This window comes from Anas platyrhynchos, chromosome 6 (genome assembly GCF_047663525.1).
Source record: "Anas platyrhynchos isolate ZD024472 breed Pekin duck chromosome 6, IASCAAS_PekinDuck_T2T, whole genome shotgun sequence".
NCBI classification, from domain to species: domain Eukaryota; kingdom Metazoa; phylum Chordata; class Aves; order Anseriformes; family Anatidae; genus Anas; species Anas platyrhynchos.
Genome location: NC_092592.1, coordinates 40,504,613 through 40,532,432, shown reverse-complemented (window position 1 = coordinate 40,532,432; position 27,820 = coordinate 40,504,613). Strand labels below are relative to the sequence as shown.

Genomic DNA, 27,820 nt, shown 5'->3' with positions numbered 1-27,820 from the left:
AATTTAGGTCTTTTGGGAGATGCTCATTTTTGGGGAAAGATGTTCTGTAGGCAGAACTGAAGAAACAGACTGAAGGACAATCTAGCCAAGTGTCATTTCAAATGTATTAAATTACACGCACAGTAAATTTGCACAACACATGCCTATATATGTGTTTTTTCTAAAAGTGAAGGTCTCGAATTAAATTACCCTTTTTTAGAGGAGTGGATCTTTATATCTCACAAGTATTAGTAGTACTTAGTTTTGTCCTGTTAAATTATTCTTTTTTTCTTCGAGGCAGAGAATCTTGTTTCAGTTTTTTAATGTTGGACCATGCTGGTAGCCCAAAGCTGGGCTTTGCTGTGCCCCTCCATCTCGCTGGGTGCTGCAGCCTGGCCCAGGCCCGCTGTCCTACAGTCCCTGGATGTCTGTAGCCGACTGGCCCAGGTCTGCCACGTGAAAATAGGTCGTCCACATCAACAGGGAACTGGATTTGGTTAAGAAACTTAATCAGATGATGCTGTGCTCGAATAAAAGAGGTGTGAAAGATACAGCTCCTCTCCCGTGCGTGTAGACCCTGTCCCACACGGATGTGCGCAGGTAAACATTTGGGGATGGCCCATCGGTCACTGTGCTGGGCTTGCTGCCCTGTTCTGTCGCCTTCACTGCATTTCACCACCTTCGCTTAATTGTCTCGGAATAATCTCTTCACTGCTGCTTCAGCTGCTCTCCAGTAGCATCACATAAAAATCTCAGATGTCTCCCCTAGTCTGCTTGCTGGAGAAGCAGGGACGGCAGCCTGGAAAGAATAGCCAAGTGGCTGTTACACTGCACAGAATGCAGCATGCCTTGGGTAAACAGATCTGGAGAAACAACCATTGCTATTTTTTTTTTCCCCTCAAGTGTATATTGGTGATGGTATTTTACTACTACTTGCAAAGCATTAGACTCTTGAAATTCAAGTAAATGAAGTCATTAAGTGTGATTCTGAGAAACCCTTCCCAGAACTTTTTGGAAATGCTTCCAGCAGAATCGGCTTTGTTCCTGAGCAGAGCTGCTTCTCTCCAGCTATGCCGAATGCAGAAGAAAATCCCGATCTCTGAAGGATGTCCTGGGCCAGGTTCCAATCAGAGTTTGCTTTGGAAATCATATTTTTTCTTTGAGCCTGATAAATTGCTGAGATGGGTTGCTCAGTTGACTGCAAAGGAAGAGATGGGCTTGATGACCCCCAGGCACCCTGCTGGTGATGTACTCTCAAGTATTAACAATTACAGGGGTAGTCCTTGCTTGATGGAATTATTTAGTAGGAGAGAGGGGGAGAGAACCTCATCAAAGGCAGGGAAATCACCGAAACTTCTCTTTCGGCTGACTCATGAAACTTTAATAACGGAATTGATGAAACTTTAATAAGGAAGCCCTGCTAACTCTACTGCTTCAAGAGTTTTACTCGTCTGTGCTCATAGAAGACTTTGGCTGTCCAAGCAGAGAAGACTTCGGTTATTTCGCTGCTTTCCTGGGCTCTTTGGGGGATTTGCATCTTCTCCAAAATAAGAATCAATTGAGAAGTAAACAACCTTGCGGCTTGTGTACCCTGTAGGAAGCCAGTAGGAAAGTAATTTTTCCATGCAACATTAATTTTCATAAGAGTTACGGAAGAAGTTTTGTTGATTTCTTTCTCCCCACCTGAGGCTGGCTGGGATTAGCAGGGAGTGCGATTTCTTGGGGGTGAGGTGTTTAACCTCACCGATGCGCTGTGTTAGCTCTCAGGTGAAGAAACATGAAAACTGGTGAAACGGCTGGAGTAGCTGGACACTGCTAGTTTTGATGTTTCCGTTGTGACGTTGGCAGAATAATCTATTTTTCATCTATTGGCGGTTGAATGGTTAAACCTTTAATATTGTTTGTTACTGTGTGTGTTTTTGCCCGCATGCCTGTCCTATTAGTGCGTGTGCAGGTATTTTAAATGGGTTCTGCTTGGAATTGACAAATGCAGTAGCGATAATGGAATTTTTTCTGTGGTGCTTGCTGAGAACATTGACTTCTGTTCTGCTAAGAGAGAGAGCTTATTTTGTTGGCAATAATTATTACGAAGAGTTAGAAGCAAAGCTGCCAAAAGTTAGCACAATAGATAACCTCAAGAGCCCCAATTAGCTGTAACCAAAACATATTCCTTCCAAAACACTGACCCACTTTTCTCCCCCAGTGCAAAACAGCACTTGGCAGCTAAAATGCAAAAAGTTTCAGGTGTGTGAATGCAGAATGAAACCCTGGGTGAGGTAGCTGGGCTCCAGAGCTGGGCTGTGGCTTGCTGGGGGTGCGTCCACCACCTCTGACCATGGCAGCACCCTCCTTGCCCAAGGCACGATGCCGAGCTGCCTTCCCACCTTCTGATGTGTCCTGGGCCCATGCCTGGTGGGCAGCGGGTGCTCTGGGGCCAGGCAGAGGTACAAAAAATATCTGGGAACTGTCTGAAATGCCTGCTGTGATGTGTCTGAGCAAATAGTTTTTTTTTGCAGAGCTACAGTTGGCTCTTACTGCCTGAAGGATTTCCACATGAACTGCAAACATTTGCTAAATAACATAATAAGCTAATGATTGCTTAATTTTTGAATACATAGCTGAGTACAGAGGGAGTAACAGCTGGTGTTTGTCAAATTAGTTTCTTTCCTTAAGACTTTTTACTACTCATTTTCTTGTTTATTTAGCATACTTAGACAAGATTGAGCTCTAAAGGTCTACCCCTTAAGCTTGCTAGACTTTAAGGTAAATCTTACACAGTCAAAAGTGAATTTGAGCCTACGTTTGGTGGACAACTTCAGAGTTGCTCTGTAAGATGATCAGAATTTTCTGCATGGCGTGGTTTCAGGATGAATGTTACTATTAAATAAAACTTGCAGAACTCAGGTATTTTCTGGCATCTACCAGGACAACAGTCCAGCAGGTAGCACTAACACTGGATGCTGAATATAACAGGCAACACAAAGATTCAGATGTGGAATCAGATGGCTTATATTTAGGAAAAGTCAGAATCAGGCTGTTCGTGAAGAGCTGTGAAGCCATGGCAGATGAAGTAAATACCGGTCGATACACTCAACCTGTTGACTTCATTTATTATTGATTTTTTCATTTAAATTTAATAACTGCACAGCTTATGTATCACCCAATATTACTCTGCTTTGTCCCTCCAGGTTATAGTGGTATGTTCACGTGCATGGGGTTTAAATATCTGAAAATGCACTAACCACAGGCTCGGACTTGGAATAATGGCAGTGAGGTGGGCAAGGGCTCTGGTGCCTGTGGTGCTGCACGAGTCCCATAGCCTTGGACAAGGCATTGTATAAAGTAAAACTTATATTTAAATGGTGCCATTACGTGTGCTTTTTGCAGAAAATTCAAAGGTTTCAAAAGCAGTGTTAAAGTATTTTCAATGCCTAGCATCTCGTGAAGGTGGACTCGTGTAGTGGAAGCCAGGTGGAGGACGTTCCATGTCGTTGTGCCAACTTGTGTTAAAACTCAAAATGCTGAAGCCATTGCGACGTAAATCCACTGGTTTCCAATTGACAATAAAATGTCGTATCTCATTCTTCCCCAGGTGGTTGCCAGAATAGCCTTAAACCCGTCAGCAGCAATCAAACCCTCGCGTTGGCCGCAGCGGCCACTGCAGCGATGATGTCCGTGGAGTCTGAAGGCCCTCAAGGACCTTCACCTCCGAGCATCCAACCCTGCCACGTGCTGACCTTCTCACCTATCAAAATTCCAGTGTTGACTTCGCCTTTTCCAGGTAAGGCTATTCTTGTTGGCATTAAGAAGCAGCTTATTATGCTTTGCAATGGAGAGAGGCTTCCGTGTATGAGCCTTGTTGTGTGCTCTGAGAAATATTTACTGGTTACAAGTGTTTTTCTGGAATTCAAGTTATTTTTTCTGGTATTGTTTAGAGGTGCTTTCTGAAAGTGTGGTAATAGTGAGTTCAAAACTCTTATGCGTTAGTAGTTTTTAGATGTGCTTTGACATTTATGGGTATTACATGAATTGAGTTGCATCCTCTATCACATCTGTAAAACACGGCCTTAGTGGCACTCAGCCTTTGCAGCAGATCCTCAGGTTGTGGTGTTGGCAGCTGAAAGGTATCTGCCAGAAACAGAATCATGGAATATCCCAAGTTAAAGCGACCCAGTGGGAGCATCAAGTCCAACTCCTGGCTCCATGCAGGCCCACCCAGAACCAAACCCTACATCTGAGAGTGTTGTCCTAATGCTTCTTGTACTCCAGCAGCTCGGTGCTGTGCCCACATCCCTGGGAGCCTGTCCCAGTGCCCGACCCCCTTTCACTAACCCCCAGCCTGACCCTCCCCTGTCCCAGCTCCATGCCGTTCCCTCGGGTCCTGGCGCTGTCCCCAGAGAGCAGAGCTCAGCACCTGCCCCTCCGCTCCCCTCGTGAGGGAGCTGCAGGCTGCCAAGAACTGCAGATGTAGAACAATACTTAAGACAGGTAGGTGGTTTGGCTGTTCATAAAATATACTGGAGGAGTGGAGCCTTGGTTTTCTACATTCATGATAGGTTTGGATGTGGTGCTTACTGGAAAAGCTGTTTTATTAGCGTGACATCACTTAACAGCTTTCTGAACGTGATACCCAGGGAGATACTGTGGCATCCCTAACCTGCTGTGGAAGTCTGTCTGATTTAAGTCTTTGGGATAATATTTGAAACTATTTGTGCTTTGAATGCTTAAGTATATATTTTTGAAATACAGTATATCAGTTAAGTTTAAAATTTTATTTTTGGTGCATTTTGCATTTTTTTGATGCTTGAAGTGTACCACAGCAAAATACAGCGAGATTAAAATTTGGGGAAAGTGTGCGGTTATGATATTGGCTGTTCAGATGAGATCTTTGTATGAGCAATGTATCTCAGTGATTATTGTTCCTGTTGAGCAGTCATTAGAACCACTCAGATAAATGACTGCTGAGGAAGTACGGCAGCGTGTTTATCTTCAGGGAGCCTGAGGGGCAAACGTTCCCGTCGGAATAAAGCCTGTCAGACTGTAGGACAGAGCTGTACTCTCTTCAGAATATTGTCTTGGTTTGAGCAGCCCAAAGGGGGGTTCCCTGCCGTGTGGTGTGGGACAAGGACTATGGGGTGGCTGTCTGGGGGAGCTGCCGCTGCTGGGTCTGGCTGGGCACCGACTGGTGGGAGAGGAGCGATTGCGTTGTGCATCCCTTGTTTTGGGTAGATGTTACATATCTATTTCTCTTCCTTCTCTGTCCCATTAAAGTGCCTTTATCCCACCCCCTGTTCTCTGGTTCCCTCCCCATCCCCGTGGGGATGTGAGCGAGTGGCTGTGGCGCTGAGCTGCCTCCAGGCTAAACCACGGCAGCCCTTTGGGTGGCTGTGGGTTGGGATAACAATGGATCTGACCAGATTTTAATATCTGTGGGTTGTTCAGGCTAGCACGGTCCTGTTGCCATGCCTCCTGCCTGTGTTTGCAGCTTTGTGTGAGGTTAACCAACTATTTAAGAATGCCACCCGGGGCAGGACGGCAGCGGGTGGCAAGGTGTGTGGGAGGACGTGGGCAGGTATTTATCGGGATTGTCGCCTCCCATGGCTTTGGAATTCAGGAACAAAGGCGGGATCCTAAAAAGATGACAGAATGTTCTAGAAAGGTATGCCCTGATCTGCTCTGGGGCTGGCTGTGCCCATCAGATGCTCTCAGGACCGTTCGGCTCCGTCAAGAGGAGGCAAATGCCTCTGGGCCTGGACCTCTAGTTCAGGCCCCGCAGCTGAACCAGGGCCAAGCTGTGCTGGTATCAGCCGTCCCTGTACTCGAGGAGAAGCAGTGGATTTGAAACCAGGTCCCTTAGTAAAAGAAGAAACGTGACTAAGAAGGGGAAGGAGGAAGAAGAGGACGAGGCAGGCCACTCCGAAGCAGGCCCATCGTGGGAGCAGGAGGAAGAGGCAGAGCTCATGAACGAGGCAGCACCTGCCTGAATCCCTGTCCCTGGGTCACCTACAAGGTATGCAGAAAGACTTCAGTCATCGTCCAGGGGAGCACACTGTCACCTGGCTGCTCCAGCGCTGGGTAGCGGGGCCCAGGCCTGGAATTAGGGGCAGGGAAGCCAGGCAGCTGGGGTCCCTCTCTAGGGCAGGGGGTTGGCAGAGCTGGTGGCACTTCCCACAGAGTTCTTTGACCCACAGAGATTATTGTGCCTCTTCGCAAGCGAGCATCTTGGAGGAGAATCCAGAGGGGAAGAAAATCGTTCTTCTTCCATGCCGAAAACCAAATGTGGATGCCAGCTGTGTTCTTGCTTGAATTGAGATGCTCGGGCGCTCTTGGAAGAAGCAGTCACAGGACTTGTGATTTACAGCTGCAGTAGCGAGCCCTGCGTGAGTTGTGTTAGGCGTGAGAGAATATTCTAATATTGTGGAGCTCTGCCGCGCAGATAACTGGCTCAGCGCTGCAATGATAAACATGTCAGGCCATGATAATTGTTGCTTTCCTTTCGAACGAGTGTGTGATAGGCTATCAACTATCATGCTTTGAGTGCCTGAGCAATCATCCTATTATCAATCTTTCACAGTAAACCACACACTTCTGGGTGTGTTCTCCTACAGAATATATAGCAGCTTTTTAGAAAAGAAAGCTTGGAAATGCCCAGTACATACAAAATAAACCGGAGATTCAGCTAACCATTTTTCTCTATTAATCATCATCTCTGGAGGGATGGCTATTTCCTTTGCAAAGGCTTACATAAAACATTTTTATGAAATTCCTTTTTATTGTGCTCGCAGTAAAGAGGACTCTAAGGTGTTCATTTTAAATTATCTTTGTCAACATGAGCTTGATGAAAAGCTTCCTGAACTTGTGCCGCGCTCGGTGTGTTCTGAATTGATGTCTGCCCTTGGGGCCGGGGTGGCTCTGAGGATGGGGCAGCGCCAGCTGACCAGGTCCATAAATACAGACATAGCAACCTGATTAAATAAATACGTGTGTGTTTGTGTGTGTGTTCATAAATGCTAATGAATGAATCAGAGTTTGGATAGGCATGAGTGAAAGGGCAAAGAGACACGCTGGCAAAAAGCTTTGCAGAAGCGTTAGAAATAAGCTCTGCTGTGCGTGCTGCAGCTGCCTCCTGTCTCCTCCGAAATACCCCGCAGCCAAGGTGGTGCAGCTAGATTTCACTTCCAGGACAGAAATGGTCAGCTGGCCAAAGGCGGCTCTCTGCTGTCAAACATAAATGTCTGCATTGCCCTGTGAGGTAATGACCGGGAAAGCCTCAAGAAAGAGCAATTTAATTTACAGATAATCCCAAGTGCATAGCGTACTTTGTAACCCTGTCTGCCTTTCTGTTAAAAACATCAGCGTGTTGACGTTTATTAGGGATGACTTACAGTTCTCCCAGAAAAATAAATCTTTGAGAGCACATAATCTGCGGGCCCTGGGGCAGCCGCGTTTTTCTTGTTTCATGTATGATTTATAAAGTAACGTGGTAATTAATGAACTTCCCATGTTCTCCTTGTCTAAAGCATGTGAGGCGATGTTCTGGTGGTATGAATGAACTTAAGGAACAAAGCAGAAGGTTAAATTATTCCCGCGTTAAACCTGCTTGGTGTCAGGCTGAGCAGGGTGCTTTGCTATCGGCCCTCAATGGATTACTCCAGAGGTGGGTGTTGCACCGCCATGTGTACATTGTATTTCCAGTCACTGCAGTTTGTTCGATCAATAAGCCTATAATTGACTGATTATCTATTTCTAGGGAGGTTTCCAGCCCAGCTGTGCTGCTCCCTGCTGGCCCCACAGGTGAGGCCCTGTTGGTAATGGGATGCTGGGGGCATATCCCGGTCCTGCACTGCGCTGGCCTCCCCCAGGAGGGCTCCTGGAGCTTCAGGAGCACAGTGCTGGGGGAACACAAAGCATTCAGCCCCAGGGGCTGGTGCTGCTGCTTCTGGCACTTCTCATTCTGGTGTTCCGCTCTCCTTTTTTAAAAAAAATATATTTAGAATTTATATATACGGTGTGGAGGTACCTTGGGAAAGTCACGGAGCTTTGTCCCAGGCAGTGGATGGGTAGGTTTCTGTGGCAGTGTGATACCTGAAATCTTTGCAGATGAGAACTGATGTCTGGCAGATTCGATTTCCAGTTTTTCTCTTCTTTGGCCCTTCTTGTGTTAAAGTTGCTGATCTTAAGCCAATCCAGATGAGCCCAGTGGTGGTCAGTTTATGAAACAAATGCGAGGAACCTGTACAGCTGCCAGATGCATTGCTCTGTTTGCTGTCTGCCAGAACGTAGAATTGAAAGATAATGTTAGCATTTCCCTACTACAAGCTGAGCGTGCTTTTTTTGGTGCCACTTTTGTTTACAAAAGTTCTTTTTTTTTCTTTTCCCTTGATATTTTTAAACAAAGCTAAACTCCTCAATTTTCCCTAGTTGTCAGGGCCTCTGTCTAGTCTCCCATATGCTCAGCCACAGCCTGCCCTTGGGTGTCTCGGCCAGGGCAGAGTTCCTGCTTTTAGGCTGGGAAGAAGAACCAGCATAAGGCAGGTACGGCACAGTTCTGTAGAGCAAGCTGGTAAAACAGTGAGAAGTGTCTGAGCACAGTGCTTGGTGAGCTGCTCGGTTCTGCTGAGCACGGGGGAAGTGGTTTAAGATCAATCAGCTAAAATTGAGAAAGGTCCAGAAATGCGATTGGAGCTTGGTTCTAGGTTTATTTCTTCCTTTCTTCCTTTTTCATCTGTTGGTGGTTCTGCTCCTACATGTGCCAGGGAAAATGTTCCATGTAATGTCAGCCTTGCTGTTAGCTTGGGTTTTGTGCCAGATCTAACATAAAGACTAAACAGGAGCTTGTGGAGATACAGCTACACAGCTATCTGTGCTCTATCTTCCTACTTATTTGCTCTGCTGGTAAAGAGGGAACTTAATTTTCCAGCAGTATCAAGCCAAGCCTTTGAAGAGGACTCTCTTAAAACAAGCAAGCAAAAAAACCCACTACCACCAAACCAAAACCCGAGAAACTTCCAGATTTCAAGTTACATGGTACTTCAGGTGTAGGATATCTGGCGATCTCTAATGCCTTTCTTATGGCTACTGTATTAGGAGCTGGGGTATTTGTTTCTTCACATACAATTTGTTAATTATTCAAATGGGAAAGGTAAGGTAGGAGTGTGTGGTTATGGACTCTCTAAATTAGCAGCGAGTACAAATATTAAAAAAGGCACCATCTGCCATAGAAGCCATTTGCCACCTGTTCTCTTCCTTTCAGAATTATTTAATGGTTTAAATTTAATGTTTTACCCTGCCACAGAACAGCTGGGAAGTGACTAAGTATTTTTCCTATCAGTAACTTAACGGCCAAGCGTCATTATATGTTCAAAACACCTCTGAGTGCCAGGGTTTTTCTACATGCTCTTTCATGTGTCTGTCAGCTTGCTTCATTAGCAAATTCTGCTGATACAAAACACGTTTTCATAACAACAATTACTCAGTTATTTTAATGGCGTTTTGGGGGGAAAAAACAGCTTCTTCACAGTGAGGAGAGGCGTTGGCTATGCGGAGTGCTGGGGTCCCACTGGGTGGGGAGAGGCGGTGCAGTTACGGCTGTGCAATCCTCACGTCCTGCTCCTCCCTGAGACTGAATGGCAGGGCTAGGTACTGCCTGTCTGTAGCAATTATTTTGTCTGGATGTTAATTAAGGAGCAAGGTCAGCCCTCTGGTGCCTTGAAGCTACCCAGAGCCACGTGGCAGCAGAGCTGAGCCGGTGTTGGACCGCAGCAGTCGGTGTTTCACTGCGGGGGGGCTTTATCCAGCCTCTGGTGCAACTACAAAATCATGAATTAAAAAAAATAATCTTAAAAAACAAACAAACACAAACTTGTACTTGTCTGGCATTCAGACAGCTTCTCTGGGCTCTGCTGGTCTGGGCTTTGGTGGTGGCTTTTTGCTTTTCCCCAGGGAACACGATGATAATTCACACGGTGGCAATTTTCCTTCTGCATTTGTTAGCTGTGAGTGCCTGGCCCAGACATTCCCGGAATTCATAGATGGCAGCTGAGCAAGAGGTAACGTTTATGGAAAATCAGGAGCAATTCCAAACATTCCCAACAAACATTTGGCATTAATATCCTTGGGAAGCTTTTTTCCCCTCCTCATTTCTGGGTGTCCTGTGTCTAGCAGTAACACCGAGCTCGACTCTGAATACTGAGTGGTTCTAACAAGCTCGTTGTAAATGATCTGCCCGGCTTTAATGCTGTGTAACGAAGCAAGCAAATGAATGTTTATAGTTATTAAAGTGATAACTTCCTACTCGACCTAATATTCAGCATAAAATTACCTCTCGGTTTTATATCTGTGTTGGCACATGCGAAGGAAGGCGCGTGCGTACAGCGGTTTTCGGAGCTAGAATCGTGCCAGGGATCACATTTAAATCCCAATTTTCTCCTGCTGCTGGACAGCAAATCCCTGCTGAACGCTGAAGCGCTCAGCTGCCCAGTGAAGGCTCCTCCAGCAGCTGGGCGATCGTCCTGACAGTGATTCTTTGTGGAAATGCAGCCTGGTTTTGGTGGCCCAGCACGGCGCGGCTGGTGCGGAGTTGTCACAGAGGTAACACTGCAGGGAGGTGTTGGGCAGGACTTTGTTCCTGAAGTTTCCCACACCATCCCCACTGAAAGATGAAGTCAGTCAGGGGACACTTATTGATGCAAGTAAGGGGACAGACAGATCTGGACTGGCTTTCTGGATCACGGTTCAGTTAGGCTGCAGAGAGAGCTGGGGATTTCTGGAATAATTTCTGGAATAGCACTGACGTGATTAAGAGCAGGCAGAAGGCAGGGTGCCCTGGTGGGACAGAGGCACTCCGTGCAGGGGCTGTACCTCTGCGGGGCTCCATCCATCTCTTGCAGGATCCCCGTGCCCAGGGGCAGCGGGCACACCGGGCAGAATGGGCTCAGTGTCCCCAGCGTGCCATCGGGGTGTTGACAATAGCAAAATCCTAATTAAATATTTCATGTCCTAGTTAGAAAAGGCAAACAACCCAAATCCTTCCATTCATGCCCAGCTGTTTGCATGGTAAATGTCATAAAAGTCGGACTTAATTTACTCTGTTTAACTACTTGTTAAAACAAGTAGTAGGTTTTTTTCCCTTTGAGCAGTGCTGGCACGCTGCTGCAGGGAGCTGAAATCGCATTCCGTGTGGTAGCGATAGCAGCTACTCTGCCAAAATACCTGCGGGGTGTTTCCTTCCCCATTCAAGAGACAAATAAGCCGCAGACCTAGGCGGTTATCGCTGCTGATACTTGAGAGATGAGCACTAATATCAAAAAGAGGAAGGACGAGGCGGGTGAGGAAGCAGTGATTGTATTTCTCTCTGCTCCCTGTGCTGCGCTGCACCCCGGGGCTGCTGCCCCCCTCACCATGGCACACATGCGGTGAGCTCAGCTAGAGCTTGGCTTTCTCCTGGTGCCCTGTGATCATCCCTCACATTATCCTCACGTCTGTCTCAGGAGTTTTGAAGTCCTGTCTCATCCAGCCGTGGATGCCAGCCTTCCCCGGGGCTGCTCCCCATCCTGGGATTCCCTTTTCCATTGAGAAAAGCCCTTGGCTCTTCCACCTCCCGTCTCCTCCCGAGGCGCTGAGTTCTGTACCCCTGTGCTCTGTACCCCTGCTCTCACACTTCAGTGCCCGTGTGGGTCCGTTCAGCTCCTCCTCATCAGCAGCACGAGGCATCTTTTTGCACCCTGGGACACCTTTCCATAAAGGATCTTCCTGCTCCACATTTTTTCCCCGCTGCAGACTGCCATTTAGTTTCTGTTGCTTAGAGCAGTCTCGTATCCAAACTTCATATATTGTCAGAGTAGCAGGAGTCTTCTGAGAAAAAAAAAAAAAAAAAACAAATTAAACAACAAATTGTTTAAACAAAAAAACAAATTATACAACAAAAAATGGGATGGTTTGGGGAAGGCAGTCGTTAGCTTGCCCCCCTCAGGAGGAGACGTGCGGACAAGAATTACTGGTGGTGTTCGTGGGGCTTACATCAGCCGAGGGAACAAATCGTTTTGGTGACTGCTGGTGTTGTTCCCTGAAATTTATTTATGCAATTAAACCGTTTGGAACTCCGTCTGCGTTTTCAGGGCTTAATAAAGTCAGGATGCGAAGCTGCTGAGATGCCAAATAGCCCAGGGGGTGGTGACGCGGGGCTGCTGCTCGCCCGGGATCTCAGAGCACGGCGAAGGAGCACGTTTTGCTGAGCTCCATGTAAACGATGGGAAGGTGCTGAGGAGTGGTGCTGCTTCGGATTTCACCAGAGAAAATTTTAACTTCTCAGCGAGAAGCTCGCTTTTTTTCTTTATTATTGGTTTCGCCATTGCAGCCAATTTTGTTGGTTTGTTTTGACATTGTGAAAGGAAGCTGTAGCGGGGATCTGAGCCTGCACGCTCTTAACTTTTAATCTGAATCTGTGGTACTGAGCCCGGTCTGGGTAAACCTGGTGCAGAAACAGCCCGGGAGGGGGAAGGCAGGCAGGCATCCCGTGCCTCCTGCAGCTGCTGCTCAGAATCTGCAGTTTTCTTCCTTCTTGTAGAAGATGCTCGTTATGGCCTACACTGGAAATGTTTTTTTTATAATAATCATCGTACAGAAACCTCTTTCTTTTATCCAGTCAAACAGCTCTGCCCGTTCAGCCTCTTCGGCGGTGGGAAAGAAACGCCGAGCGATTTCCATGGCTGCTTCAGCTGAAGCGAGGAGCCCCGTGGATGGTCTCTGGGTGACTTGCGTCTCTCAGTCTGGCCCCAATATATGTGTAAATAAATCTAACGAGGTAAAATGAATCTTGGCTTGTTGGCCAGAATATAAATAAGGAAAATTAATTAAATTCCACGCTCTTAAGCGTGCCATAGGTGCTTCCCTGGAGTAGCTAAATAGAATTTCATTGATTTTATTGCAAATTTAGTTCTGTTGATCGCATTCGGAGTGAGCTGATGATGTTTCTGCAAACAAGGCAGGAGTTCTGGCAGCCCCGCAGGGGGAAGGGCTGCTGCTGGCCCTGCACAGAAACCAAGCACGGATTATTTGGGTAAAGGGCTGGGCTGGAATTGCAAAATCCATCACCAGCGCTGGGCAGGCTGCGTCTGCGGCGGCCGCTCTGCTGGACCCCAACCCTGCGGAGCGATGTGAAGCGAGGGCAGATGTCACCCAGCCCCAAACACCCGGGGTGAGAGCTGCTCGACGGAAAGCTCCCCAGGAGCTGTGCTGATGTTTGCCCATGGGCTGGCAGCAAACAGCACAACGGAGAGGCCGCCTGGCTTGGTACTGCTCTGGGGAACACCTGAAGGAGCAGGCAGCGGTTTAACCAGCCCTCTGTGCTTTCCAGAAATTAAAAAAAAAAAAAAACAACAACAAAAAAAACCCTGCCAGGCACTGCATCGTGTCGACTTCCCCACTAGTTTCAAGAACCAGTCATTGTAAAGCTTGGCTCAAACACCCTCGTTGCACAAGCACGTAAGGAATGGGGAAAAAAAAGCTGGAATCACACTTCTGGTTCCCGTGTTACTGATTTTAAAATTCCCAAACTAATTTATAGCTCAAATCCTCCCAGAAATAAGTATTTGAAGTTTTTTTTCTCCAAAACACAAAAGATTAGTTCATGCAGAAATAATTACTTCGCTCCGACAGCCAGCAAGCTGGAGTTCGGAGGTTTGCTGCCACGCAACTCGCTGTATTCTTTCCGAATTACATCCTATTAAACTGCAAGATTGAAATTTTATGCTGGAGTTGGTTTTCATACGACTGGAAATAGATGATAAACGTGGTGCAGATGTGAATGTATTAACGAGCAGCGTCACCCCAGAGGGGTGCACTGGAGAGCAGCCACTGCCTGGTGCCTACAGGGCTGCTGGGGTTAGGGATGGGCAGCACAAGGGGGGCACGGCACCGAGATGTCCCTCTGTGGCACATGGCATCGTGCTGCCCAGCAGCACCCATGAGCAAGGAAGCGATGGGGATGCGATGCCCAGGACAAGGCAGGAGCGCTGCCCTGCGAGCCATTCCCTGTCCCGGGGAGGAGGCAGCTCTGCAGGGTGCAGCCCCTGTGCCTCCAGCTTCACCCATGTAGATTTGGGGCAGACGCCGGCTTACAGCTTCCTCTCCTGGCAGGAAAGAAGGGGTGTGCGGTCTGTCTGCTTTCAGAGGGAAAATAAAGCTAAATGGAGGCCTTCCATCAGCATGGCAAGCAGAGGCAGAGCGGCAGAGGAATGAGGGTAAAGCCCAGGGGCTGCTCTGTGCCCAGGGGCTGGGCTCTCACTGGTGCCTGTGCTCTGGGGGGGGTGGCACAGGGGGCTCTGTCCCCCCGTGCACACAGATAACCCCAAAAACCATCTGCTCGGTACCTGGTGTCATGGTCCTTGGGTGAGAAAGTCCCTCTGTGTGGCAGCTCAGCAGGTGAGACGTTGTTGGATCGTGGCAAATCTCACACTAACTTTTTTTTTTTGTTCGGCAGAGGGTGAGCGCTGTGCTCTGCCAGGCAGCAGGACCAGCGGTGCCTGAAACGAGCTCGGTGGCTGAGCCGCGTGTCCTCGACACGCACATGAACCACTGCTAGAAAAACAGGGGCTCAAATGCCGCTCCTCAGCCATCAGTCACGTCTCATTTGTGTCTTACTGAGGAGTAAAACAGTAATGTCCCGAGCGTGACCTTTGTGAGTGGGAATTAAGGGGAAATAATCTTTAAGAAGTCTACAGCAGGGAATTCAGGTATGTTTAAATTACAGAGATTTGCATATCAATCTTAATAAATACGTTATTTTAAATATCAGTGAGTAATTAAAATGCTGGTAGTGGGCTGTCTCGGTCCTGGTGCTGTAAGCCTTTCCCCGAGGAAATGTCTGTGCACATTGGGGGAACCACATTTATGTATTTTAAGTGAGCAGGAAGGCTCGGCTTCACTTCGTGCACGGCTTGTTTTCCCGGTAAATCCAGAGGATGCTGTAATTCTGTGGGCTTTGTAAATCACACCAAATAAGCGCCCTGATTCCATTCACTTCTCACAAACGAGTGGTTTGGCTTTCTGTGTGGCGCGGCACGAGCACCACGGCCTCGCTCTTGTGCTGGCTCGCAGGCGCACGCTGGTTACCGTAGGCAAAGATGGTTTTGCTGGGAGAATGGCGATGTTTGATTTTTTTTCTCTATTAGCATATTGTTTGCTTTCCAGAGGATCGTATTCACTGGGTTGCTTGGTTTTAGAAGGCTGTAATCGCTTTGAAAAGGATAAAGATAACTGTCCTGCTGCTGCTCGCCGCGGAGCGATTCAATAACACTGTGTACATCTCCTCTGCAAACACGCGCTGCTGGCCGCACGCACCCGAGGGCATTACAGGAATTAATTTAATTATGATGTGGCAGCGAGTTCATACGGCTTGTGGAAATGCAAACGAAGATGAGTCCTAATGCACTGCATGGAAATGAACTTCAGTCGTGGCACTTGGAAGGCAGAGGAACACCAGCACCGTGCCGGGCTGACCGGGACTGAACTTCCAAAAATGTTTTGCCTGTTTGTCTGTTTTTGGCCAAGGAGTTGGAGGTGGGGTGTCAGACTGCCTCAAAAGTCATTGTTAGGGTTGGCACCCAGCTCTTAGGCGTGCAAGCTTTTGGGATAGTTCTAGCAGCACCACCTTTATAAAGTGAAGCTGCCTCCCCCCTTACAGCAGGCAGAGCTGGGTGCGCACCTCTGCGCCCTTCTGATGACAGCGTTTGGACAGAAGGAACACGGCCAGGTTTTAATATAGCAAAACGGGTAAGTTGGTGCTAGGGTAGCTTCGGTTATGGTTTGGTGCTTAAAGAAATCTTTGTTGGCAAAGGCAGCTCTCCTGTTTGAGGGAAGAGGAGCTAACTCGGCAAACGCAGAGCTGGAGCCGGAGCTGTGCCCTGGATGGTGCGCAGTCTGCACTGACTGGAAGAGATTCAGGGAGTTAATTAATGAAAGCGAGAGCAGGGAATCTAATTTCACACTTGATGTATGTAGCTGTTAGGAAGCATACTTTAAATGGTGGTTAAAAACCCTGTAACTAAATAAATCAAGACTGGTCCTGGAGTTGAAATTTTACGGGCACCTCTGGCGGTTCCTGTCCGGGACCATCCGAGCCCCGAGGGGCAGGACGAGGACTGGTGGCCGTGGGGATTCCTCTCTGCAGGGCATCAGGCAAGGAACCCGCCTGCAGTGGCTCAGAAGCTGGATGTCTGCTGGGTTGTGCTGTTTGCCTTGAATGAGAGAAAGGGTGCAGAAAATTAGAAAAAAAAATCAGAAAAATATTAGAAAATTAGGAAATAGAAAAGGGTGCGGAGCACAGCGGGGTGCAGAGCCTCTGTCCCCTGAAAGGTGAGAAAGGAGGAGGCCAAAAACCCATCTCAGAACGATTCCTCCGGGAAATCTTTCCAATCAAGAAGCCTCTGCCTTCCCTTGTGCAGCAGCGAGGCTTTCTCGAACAGCAATTAGAGGTTTAACAGGCTGCAATTAGCGGCTTCTGACTGACGAGTGGCAGCGCTGCGGTGCTGGGGCTGGGGGCTCCCCGCGGTGCCTGGCGGGGCTCTGGGCGCTGCGGGGCGGCTGGCCCGGCTCACCCCGTGTCGGGAGCACTGCTGGGCCTGGGGCTTTGCCCCCAGGGCTGTTCCCTCTGGGAAGCGGCCTCATGAGATGAGGATGTGTGAGGAGCAGCAGAAAGGCCGAAACTCATCCCTCTGCCTGCCCACCCGCAGGGCTGGGCTGTGGGAAGTTCCTCCGCTACCCCAAAGATGCACAAATACACCCTCGGGATTTTGCAGAAATGTTTTGGTCTCTGCTTAATTAAAGAATGGGGCAAGGTCAGGTGCTGCCGTGGCTCTCCTGCAGCCGTGGTGCCTTCTGCCCAGGCTTTTTGGAGGTTTCTCCAGCTGGAGCACGTGCTGGTGTTTTCCTTGGAGCATGGCACGGTCAGGCTGTGTCCTCCTACAATCCACGCCTCACAGAGTTATAGCCTCGTGTTATTTTCTTGAGAGCAGCTTTTCTGGGAGGAACAAAACATGTGTCAGGGTTCTGCTTGGTATTGGTCTTTACCCAGCTCCTGTTCTCTGCTCGGAGCTGATGGACAGCAGGGACCTGGCTGGGGGGGAGTTGCTCCGGCTCAGCGTGTGCCTGTGCAAATGTGTGAATTTTCACTCAAAATGAGTGAAGTTGTTTGAAGCGCAAGTGGTGTGAACACCCTGCAGGGCTTGGGGTGACGGGGAGCCCAGGGGGAGAGCAGCAGCCGCTTGCTAAACGTCTCATCACCAGCGTGAAAGGGCTGATTTTCCTCTCCTTCCCCTCAAATTAACATCTTGGCATGTGTGCAATGTGTATTATGACAGCAGTCGGGATCATTTTGGAGGAAGAAATTTCTCAGATAAACTTTAGTGGAAGAAAAGTAATTTAAAACAATGCCAGCCTAATGCAGGCTGAAATCTAATATTTGCGGCCGTGCTGTCGTCGTGATTTGTATCTTGTAAATACCTGCTTGCATGAAACGAGATGAAATCGTATTTCCTCTTCTTCCCTAGGAATCAATTGTCCTGTTAAAATCACAGTGAATGAAAATTACCCAGCGTAGAGCAGTTTTGTGATTCGCAGTCCTGCGGGGCAGCCTGAAGGGTTTTCAGAGATGTGAGGATCGTGTCCCGTGCCTCTGCAGGCACCGGGGCTTGGCCAGGGGAAGCCTGAAGTGAGTGCCTGGCGGGCTCCTGCAGAGGGGCTGGGAGGGGAAGAGGGGACAGGAGGGAACAAGAGGGGAAGGGAGACCTCGTCCCAGTGCCTCCTGCGTGGGCAGGGGTGGGGGGACCACCAGGACCCCGGGGTGTCCCCGCTCAGGCTGCTGGTGCTTGGGTGAGCCACCCAGCAGCGCCTTGTGGCTTCCCTGCAGGGCCAGAGATGGGTGACACCGACCCGTTGTTACCGAGGAGCTTGGTGAAAGCCGTGGTTTTGCTTTTCTGCAAGCTCTCGAGATAATTTAACAGAGGAGTTTAAAGCAAGACAGTAATGAAGACGCGGGAGGAAAGTGTTATATGATCTTGACTGGGCTCTAAGTAAGTAATTGCCATATTATCAGGATTTGGCTCTGCTCCAAAATGCATCTCATTTAATTATCTGAAACTGATATGGACGCCCAGCTTGCCAACTTTTTGACACGATAATTTATTTTTGACTTTTATCTTTAAGGGAACAAGTGATAATTGTGCACAAAGGAAAATCACAAACTCAATTTTGTTAGTTTTTATAAGTTTCTCTTCGCACCTCATCATGCTCTTTTTTCCATTTTGTGCACATTTTTTTAAAGAAAACAGAACCAGTTCAGCCTCAGTCAGTGGTTCTCTGACAATGAAAACATAGCTAGAAAATATATATATAAAATAAAAAATAAAAAAACCTCCAAGGACTTTCCTTCAGACAGCCCCAACAGCAGAACCCGAAGCTGCTCCATGGGAAGCTTTCAGCCCAGGACCACAGCTCGCCCCTGCCGCAGGGGAGCTGCCCCATGGGGTGGCAGAGGTGTGCTTCTGGGGGCCTCGCTCAGGGGCAGTTTTATCCCAGAAAAATGTGGTTCTGGGGTCAGGTGCTGAGAGGCGTCTTCCGTCTCCAGTCACTTGTTTTATGTGTTACAGCTTATTTTCAAAAAAATACTAAGGAAAAAAAAAAAGGCAGCCCGACCTGTGATTCATGGCTCGGGATTCCCTAAGTGCTTCCGAGCAGCTGCGAGTAATTCAGATTATCAAACAAAAAACTGTTTGTTCTTCTCTCAGCCCCAGAACGGCTCCTCTCGTGATGTGCTCTACAACCAGGCAGTTGAATCTCCAATTGTTCCCAGTAAAAGGAAGCAGAGATAGGTAAGGCTGTGGAGCACGACCCGACCAGGAGTGCCTCCGTCCATCCCCACGGACCCGCTGTGCCCCAGCAGCACCAGGCGATGCTCCCTGCGGCGGTGACGTGGGGACACGAAGGCAGAGGCGAACATGACCCTTGTACCTGCAGGGATTTCCCACCCTCCCTTCTCCCATCTGAGGATGAAACAAAACGCACCCGAGTTCATTCTCCTCTCCATTTACTGCTCCCTTAACTTGCTGCCTTTCTGTCCAATTTGAGTGATTTTACTTTTAAGCATTTAAAAAGCAATTATTGCATTACTGCTTGAAAAATCTTATTTGTAAAACGGAGGTGGGGGCACGCTGCCCGCTGGGTTTGGGTTCCAGCTGCAGGAATGGCTTTGTCCTGGGGACAGGGGTGCGTAATGCCATGGGGGTACACGACGGGCTGCCAAGGACACTGCTGCAAAGCAGTGTGAGGCACAAGCAGAGGGAGATGCCCAGGTTTGGCACCAATACCCAGCCCGCTGCTGGGGTCACCTCTGGCTCCTGCATCTGGGACAGGCACACGGGGTTCTGCTCCAGTGCCACGGCGTGCGTGGCTTTGCAAAGCAAAAGCAGTGAGTTGTTTAAAAGCCAGAGTGTGGGTTCCTAGGGCAGAAGCTGTCCCACAGACACAGCTTGGATACGTGTTTAATAAATACATTTTGTCATATTTCTCTTCTGGCATGTCCAGTGAGGTGTAAAGGAGATCAAATTAGAAATTAATGGGTGGGAAACAAACCACTTGAATTATTCCCTCATTTATATTTTCTCTCAGCCCTGCAAGGGCACGTATGATTTCGTTTCCCACCTTGCTATACATTTAACTCTGGGTTCAGAAGAGAAACAAATTATCTGTAAATATTTTGCCAGGTTTGTAATTTGTCAAAGTACTTTCTCCGCTGTTTCGCTTGCCGGTAGGTCCCGGTATTTCTGTCTCTGTAAATGGCTGAATTCCTACGTGAGGCAGCAGTCAGATTTCAGGGCTGCCCGTGTTAGTGGGGGAACACCGACTCCCTCCAGCCTCGCTGTGTTTGGTTCTCCCAAGCAGAAATTTTGGGCTCCCCAAACCCTGGGTTTGCCACCACGGCAGCTTTCCATGCAGCTCAGGGCTCCGGCCGTGTTTGGATTCAAATAGTTTTGAAACAGTCTGAGATGTTCTCAGATCTAGAATCCCATAAATCCTCACCAAATCTGTGCAAATTTCATCTGGAAATAATTCTCAGGCTCAAATTATTAAAAAAAAAAACACAAAAACAAAAACAAACAAACAATAAGACCTGCTCAGCTCACAGCAGAGCCAGCTGGAACAGCTGAAATTCTCACCTAGCATTGTCTTTTTCTTTAGTGCACTCAGAGCAGATTTACACAGTTCTGGTTTTAAACAAATAATGGCTCATTAGCAGCTGTTTGTTGAGCATAATGGCCTTCAGAGGAAGGGAGGACTTAAATCCAGGTCTGTCATGGCTCTTTTCAAGGAGCACAGTAGAACTGGTTTCAATACACAGATTTACGAAGTGGCTCATTTTACCCCGAACACACCCGATCCAACCCAACACTAACTGCTCTGATTTACACCATCTGCTTGATCGCTTCTGACTTCAGGTGGTAGTTTCAGAGACGTGTTCTCCTCTGCTCCAGTTGCAGAGCAGAAAATCTGTTTGTGCTGTGATCCCGGCTGCTATGGCTCTGGTTCCCATTCCTGTGTCTCAGCTGGAGGGCCCGAAAGCTTTGCTCATCCCCCGTGCAGGATTGCCTTTGGAAGAACAGCAGAAAGTAGCTGCCAGCCCCCAGAAGGTAAATTTGTGCTCTGCAAGTGTGCTGTGTAGTCAAACATGGTGTAAACTCAACGAAAGGCCGATGGAAGCCAATCTTCTGGGAGCTTTTTCCTGGCACTGGTCGTGGGATGGGGGCAAGCAGGTGGGAAGCACGCTGCCCAGAGCCCCGGTTAGAAGTGCTCGGGGTTGCTCCATGCTTGGGTTGAGGTCTGGGGTTGCTGTGATGCCCCCCAAGACCTGCTGGCAGGCACAGGAGCCTTGATGCGTGCCTTGGCTGTGCAGCTGCGGTGATGTGGGTTTGGTGGTGCTGGTGCTGTCAGAACATTAATATTTGTGCTTCATGTTCAGGTCTCCAAAAGCATCTCTCCTCACTTCCAGTGCTTGTTTGAGGTGAAAAATTGAAGCTGGTTGCAATTCTTCTGGCTTGGGCTAGCGGTAATTTACATGATTTATCGAAGCTTCTTTAAGCTTCTACAAATATTGGTGCTTTTTCAAAACGTGGACATTATCAGGATGAGCCACGCTCGCACATCTGTAACCAAATAATTGCAGTTTCCAGCAGATGCGTTGCTGCAGGAGCGGTGGCATCGTTTCAGGGGCAGTGTCTGCCTTCACGCGGGGCGTCTAAGCTGGGGAGCTGATGGCAATGGGATATTGAAGATCCCAAATCTGGCTGTAGATTGGAGCTGGGCGGGTTGTGCCGTGGTGGCACTGTTGGCAGAGCAGAGCTGCTGAGCCTTCGTCCTCCTGGAGACCTGTCTGAGATTTGTTGGAGAATGCTCCCAGATTCCTGCCATAAACCTGGGAAATTGCCAGCAGTGAAGACCCAGAGTTGTGCTGCTGAAATAGGGAAAAGGGCGTTCTTCAGCACATCTGAGGCTCCCTGGCTTTGGGAGAGGACATCAATCAGCAACAGAACGATCTCAAATTATTTTGGTTTTGGTGTCTGAAACATCTTTCCGTACCTGTCAGCAGCTGGGACTGCCCCACCTGGTGCTCTCTGCGGGTAGCCAGACCTGAGCAGCACTGAGAACAGAGGGAGCCAGTGAGAGACAGGGTGCCAGGTTTGCTTTCTTGGGATCCCTGATTTCTTTTTAATGAGCTGTAACATCATGCAGAATTCCGAGCAGCTGTTTTGCGTATTTTTAAAATGTATTTTTAAGAAAAAAACCTGTAGCTGTTGCCCGTACCTCCCAGATGATGCAGAGCTGGTGTTTAAAATTTCCTTTAAAATTTCATGATGAAAAATGTTCCTTGCCCACAGGGCTGCTGCTTGTGTGGCGGGCAGGCAGTCAGGAGCACAGCAACCCGGTGAGCCTGTGTTATCATGGGGTGCTTTGGACCACGAAGGATCTCATTGCTTTTTTTTTTTTAATCATTTTTTGTGCACTTTTTTTCTTGGCACCTTTGAAGGTACCCACTGCTGTTTGTTTTCTGTTGTCGATCCGTCTCCTCAGACAAACACTCGGGAAGCACTGCCTTCAGCCTGAGCAGAGCAGCTGCTGCACGTGTGGACACACGAAGGACACCAAGACATCTCCATAGGCCTTGCAAGCCAACTGATGGAAACCCGACAGGGGCTGCGGATGGTGCCCGGCCCCAAACACCTCGCAGGCTCAGTGCCAGCTGTTCCTGAATTAACATGTGTGTTTGTACCAAAAAACAAACCAAAAAGCCCCAGGACTTGCTTCCCGGTTTGGCTGCACGCCTGCTTGCTCAAGGCCAGAGCTCTGCAAATGTAAAAACCTCCCTGTAGCTGTAAGGGTTTTTATTTTAATGGGTGTAGCGCACATTCGTGGACAAAAAGAGCCCGTTAAGGATTATTCCATTCTTTGAGCTGTGGTTATTGGAAGGTCTGGAAGTGCCCTGCTGAAACATTGTGCTGGTTCTCTGCTTTATCCATACACCTTTTCCCCATGTTACTGCATCCTAGCCACGTTGTGCTCTTCCCTCAATGTTTGCAATTAGCTGTGTGTAGGAGCAGGGTGCCAGCCCAGAAGGACTTACCCTACGTGTCCATCTTATGCTTAATGTTCGTACGGGCACGACACATCTATCAGATCGGGGAAATACGGCCCCATTTCAAAGCAGGGCTCCTCCTGCAGGCAGTGGGAGCGATCGGTTTGCAGCACTTGTTGTTATTGTGGTATGTGCACAAGTCCGGGGCTTGTTGTGTGATGTTTTCTCTTAATTTGCTGTTGTATCCCATCAGGTTGTTGATAGGTGCTTCCTCGTTTGCTGTGCACAGGTTTTCATTTGAAAAACCCCCAGAAGCCAGGAGACTCTGGAGTAACCCGTGGGAGACGAGGGAGTTTGGATGTGCTTGGGGCCAGGATTTCTCCTTCGGTGTCGTTCTGGGTTGTCCAGCACTGCTCTCCTCTGCTCCTTGGGGCTGTGCACGTTTGGGTTTATTATCAATAACAAATCCAGGATCGATGGCAGGTTTCAGGGTGATGTTCTCTGCTCCCCAAGGACTTGCTTTCTGTACGTACTCACTGTGGAGAGAAACAGCAGCCAAGCCAAGCAGCGAGGACACCTCTTCCAGCATTTCAGGTTCAATATTAGCGTTTTATTTCGTATTTACGGGTTGTGTCCTGGTTTGGGCTGTTCTTTTGGTTGGTTGGGTTTTGTTTGTTGTTTTTCTTTTCCAAAAGAGGAAAATTTCCAAATGGTATCAAAAGGGCAAAGCCTGTGAGATGTCAGCATTACTCGCGGGTCCCTCTGGAAGTTTTAAGGTAAAGCCTTTGCCGAGCAGAGCCAGAGCGCTGAATATTTAATACTCTTTGTTAATAGATTCCCTCATTACATTTCAATTTGGATGTAAAAAAGAACCATCGCAGCTCATATTTGACTTAGAAAGAAGCATATCTGGGAGTACCTGCTGGGCTTATTATTGACTGTGGGATTTTCAGCGTTGCATCAGTGACTTGAAAGTCAACAAAATTATACCGTTAATGGGTTTTCTGCTCTTCAGCCGTGGCTACAGTTCTGAAAATCATATTCTTGGGCTTTATTCCGCTGACATATTTTGCCATCTTAAAAAATAAAAACAAGGGTGATCCTATCTGTACGCAGCAGAGTGTAATGAATATTCATGCAGACAGCAAGAATACGTTTCTGACAAAGCAGAGGAACCAAAACAGCCGTGTTCCAAGCACAAAACAAGGTGCAAAACAGGAAACCTCCATCGCCGAGCAAACCTTCTTCTTGCCAGCTGCATTCACAGTGCCCAGCGAGGCACATCCCTCGTGCTGTGCCATGCCTCGTGGTGCAGAGAAGAGGTGAGCGGCTCCCCGGGGGCTCAGCTGGCCCTGATGTGGCCGCGGGCTGTGCCCAGGAGGGTTCAGCTGTCTGGCCTTGTCCTCCTCTGGCCTTGCAACGTCATTGCCACGGTTACATGGAGAGGTAGGTTTTGGGATCATCAAGGTTGGAGAAGACCTCCAGGATCACCTGGTCCAAAACGCACCACTCGCCAGTCGGTGCTCTGCTGGGCACAGCAGCATTCGGAGGCTTGATAGGAAAGATCACCTTTCTACTCCTCCCTCTCAGAGTGGTTTTGTAGTAAAATTTCCCTTAAACTTAATCACAAAGCACACAGGGTATGTGTGGGTGGGTGCCAGGCTCTTTATGGTTCACCTTTTTGGTATTATTGCAGCCCAGGTTATGTTGAGTTCATGCTGAAAGCTTGGATTGCATGGTGACATTCAGCTAAATCCACGGGGTTTGTTTGTATTCTAGATTCATCCATTGCAAAGACAGATTTTTTTTTTTATGAACACGAAGAACTGGAAAGCATAAATATTTATTCCTTAAATGTTATGATTGCCTTAAATCATTCCAGCTTATTTGGTGAGCGTAAGATAAAATTAAACTAAGCTGTTGAACTTGATCTGCAGAATGAAAAAATATCCGTGTGTATATGCTTGAGTCAAGTCTGGATGGGAGCTCTGAGCTAATTGCTTCCATCATGTTGAAGGATGCGCTGATAATTTTATTTTTGCTGGATGTGATAATAAATCACCATAAAGAGGCAGTGAAAATTGTGTAACGCAAAATCACGTTTCAGCGTGCAACATATGTTTTGATGGAGGGAAAAAAAAGAGGCGAGCTAATCTACAGCGACACGCAGGAGATAATGAAGCACCTAACGAAGTTGCTCCAATTTTATCTGTACGTAATCGTGGCTGTGGCCTGACACTGATTTGTGTTTGAGGTAGCACAGGAAGCATCCCGGTGTCCCGTTCCTCTCCTGTAAGTACTTTACTTGTTGTTCTTCCTTCAAAGTAAGCGTGGATTAAATTTATTATAGCACAGGGCAGTTTGTTTCTCACACAAGTGATCATGTCTGGCAGGATTTCTCCTGTACTGACTTAATGGCTAAAGATAAAGAGGAATAATAGATGGCCTCCTTTCCTGGAGCCTTCCCTCCAGCTGCTTGCAGTGAGCCTTGCCAGGCTCTCCCAGGTACCTGCGTTGCCCTAGCGAGGGCGATGCTCTGTGTGTCCTGGGGAGGAGACAGCCTCGCTGCTGTGCTCCCTGGCCCCTTCCCCCTACTGATGGCACTGAGTTATTGCTCAGGAAAATCAGTGCTGTGCAAATCCCTGCTGTGCCTGCCAGCTTGAAGTGTTCCCGTCCCTCTCCTCTCGCTCCGTGCTCCCAGCAGCCGGGCAGGCTCAGCGCTGTCTGTGCATTGGTGGTGCGGGGCTCTGCTCTGGCTGTTTGGGAAAGCCGAAATGTGGGAAGAAGCCCATAAAAATATTAAGCATCTTCTCGCATTCTTACAATTTTCAAGGCTCGGAGGAGGCAACAAAACAGAGATCTGAAGCTGGATGTGTCGTGGTGCCACAGCTGCGGGGTGTGCACGTCTGAGAAAATGAGCCTGTGTGTAGCACCGGTGCCGTTTGTTTGCAGAACACGCACCCTAAGGTGGCATTTCGCTTCTCCTGGGGCCTGAGCCTGCACCCTTGAAGCCCAAAGTTAGGGATTTTTTCTGAATAACACTGTCTGTGCTCCGTTCTGCGCATCTGGAACTCAGCTTTTCCTTGCTGGACTGCAATCTTGTTTTTCTGAGGTGTTTCATTTACATTTAAAATGAATACCTCATCCTTCACCAAGTAGTATATTCAAGGTACCCTGGCTGTTAGTGAGTTGGTATCATGGAAATGCATTACTGAACAGTCAGGGAGCTTGCAGAGCTGATCCTAGTTCCTAAAGGTTCACACACCCCTTATTTTTTTCCTAAGATTGTTTTTTTGGTAAAGCTTTTCTCTTCCCACAGTGTTCCCATAGCCATTTATAGGAATTAGGCTAATTTTATAAAACGTTGTTTCTTCCATAGGATTGTTTTATTCCCATTTCTGTTGCTGTGAAGCATGAATTAAACAGAATAGGAACATGATGCAAATTGTGTGCTGTGCTCTGAGTTCTTCTTCAGCTGCTGGGGAGGTAAGGGGCCCAAGCCTGGTGACAGCAGGAATTCCTGCCTGGGCAGCACACGAACCGGAGCAGGGAGCAGCCCAGCAGCAGCCGGGGCTGGTTTTCTGCAGGGAATGCCACCGGGTGTGCGTGGAAGTCGTGGGCATCTCCTGGTCTGATAGCTGCTGTGGTCAGCCAAGACCCCTTCACGCTGCCACCAAGGCTGGGGAAGGCAGCGTGGGCAGCAGCGGGCTGTGTGTGCCACCCCCGTGTCAGAACAAGGAGGAATTGCCCCTCTGCCTGGGCACTAGGCGAGCTGGTACCCATGACCATAGATTTGAGCAAGAATAAGGACATCAGAGTAACCACTGTGGTAATATAACGTGCAAAGATGTCCTAGTCATGTTTGGGGAAGCGATCAGTGTTCCCTGTGCCAGTGAGAGCTGTGCTTAATCAGCTCCCTGGATACCTGGGAACTGAGACACAAATCAGTGCAAACATTGACAGTGGACACGGAGTTGAACCCTACACGTTCTGCAGCTTGAGACGTGCCTGGGAAATGAGGTTTTATTCTTGGTCCATCTCAGACTTGGATGCGTCCCTGCTGCCAGCTCAGTCTGGAAATGGCAGCTGGTCAACGGGGCATGGAGACAAAAATGGGAATGAGATGGTGTGATCTCCTCCAGGTTCTGAAAAAACGTGCAGCGTCCAGACATGCAGATAATAGGAAAACAGTGCTTAAGGTTTGACCTTAAATTTGGCGATAGCCACAAGTTCTCAAGGATTAAGTAGCCTAGTTTAATTATGATTTTAGCAGCATGTCTGGATCACTACCTTATCACGAATATCGCGTCTGGGCGATGCAGTGGTTTTCTGTTTTGTGGCTTGTCTGGGAGCAGGCTGTGATTCACGTGGAGAAAGCTGCTGGTGTAAGTTATTGGCAAAATATTTCCCGTGAGGAGAATGGGACACACATGGTTGGTGATGAGTAATGAGCAGAAATTGGAGGTGTGTTGTTTAGTCTTAAAGAAGAAAACTGATCTCGCAGTACGTCTGTTCTGAACACACTAACGTGTTCTTGGAAATTCTTGTTTTGGGGAACGCATTTATAGTAATTTAAAATATCCACCTGTACTTATTTGCCAAAAATCAATGGGCATCACGTTCAGACAAGACGCGTAATTCGAATAAACTCAGCCCCTATTGTTTTAACCATCCGAGCGAGCGTAGAGAGAAATGTTTCACAGGAGCTTGAGCAAGCATTATGTGAAATCCGGCTGAAAGAAGAGATTTTTCTGAAGGCGTTTTTGTCTGCTGGAAAGAAAAAGTGATTTCATTATGGTTCGAATGCAGGTTCTGCCTCCAGAGTGGATGCTCATCTGAGTCCTTTGATGCCAACGCAAGTCGCCAGGGTAACTGCTGTGTCTGCACCAGCTGTGACGTTCATGACAGCCAACCTGATGGATCAGGCATTCACAGGTGTGTTTCTGTTTCTCTGGACTGATTATATTACCGGAGCATATGTTGGGGATCTGTGTACGGCCAACCAAACCGTGTTTTCCATACTGCACGGTAATGGGGGGCCCTTAAAAAATCCGCTCAAATTTTATGGCGTTTGCTTTAGCTAATTACAAGTGTTTGCAGAGCGTTTCAGATCCCGTTTGCTCTGTCTGGCAACTGGCAGTAGCTTTGCATTTGATGCCACAAAAGGCAAGTTTGTGAAATGTCCTTGGGCTTTTCATTTCCCATGCCAATGGTACTCAC

General features: G+C 48.1%; 1 protein-coding gene across 1 annotated transcript in view; it reads left to right on the top strand.

Moving 5' to 3' along the window:
- TCERG1L (transcription elongation regulator 1 like) overlaps positions 1–27,820 on the top strand; it is a 69,964-nt gene that overhangs the window by 11,213 nt on the left and 30,931 nt on the right. The window contains exons 4-5 of the mRNA XM_038181573.2: positions 3,572–3,760; positions 27,410–27,535. Of these exons, the coding sequence (XP_038037501.2) occupies positions 3,572–3,760; positions 27,410–27,535 (315 nt within the window). The remainder of the gene's footprint in view (positions 1–3,571; positions 3,761–27,409; positions 27,536–27,820) is intronic.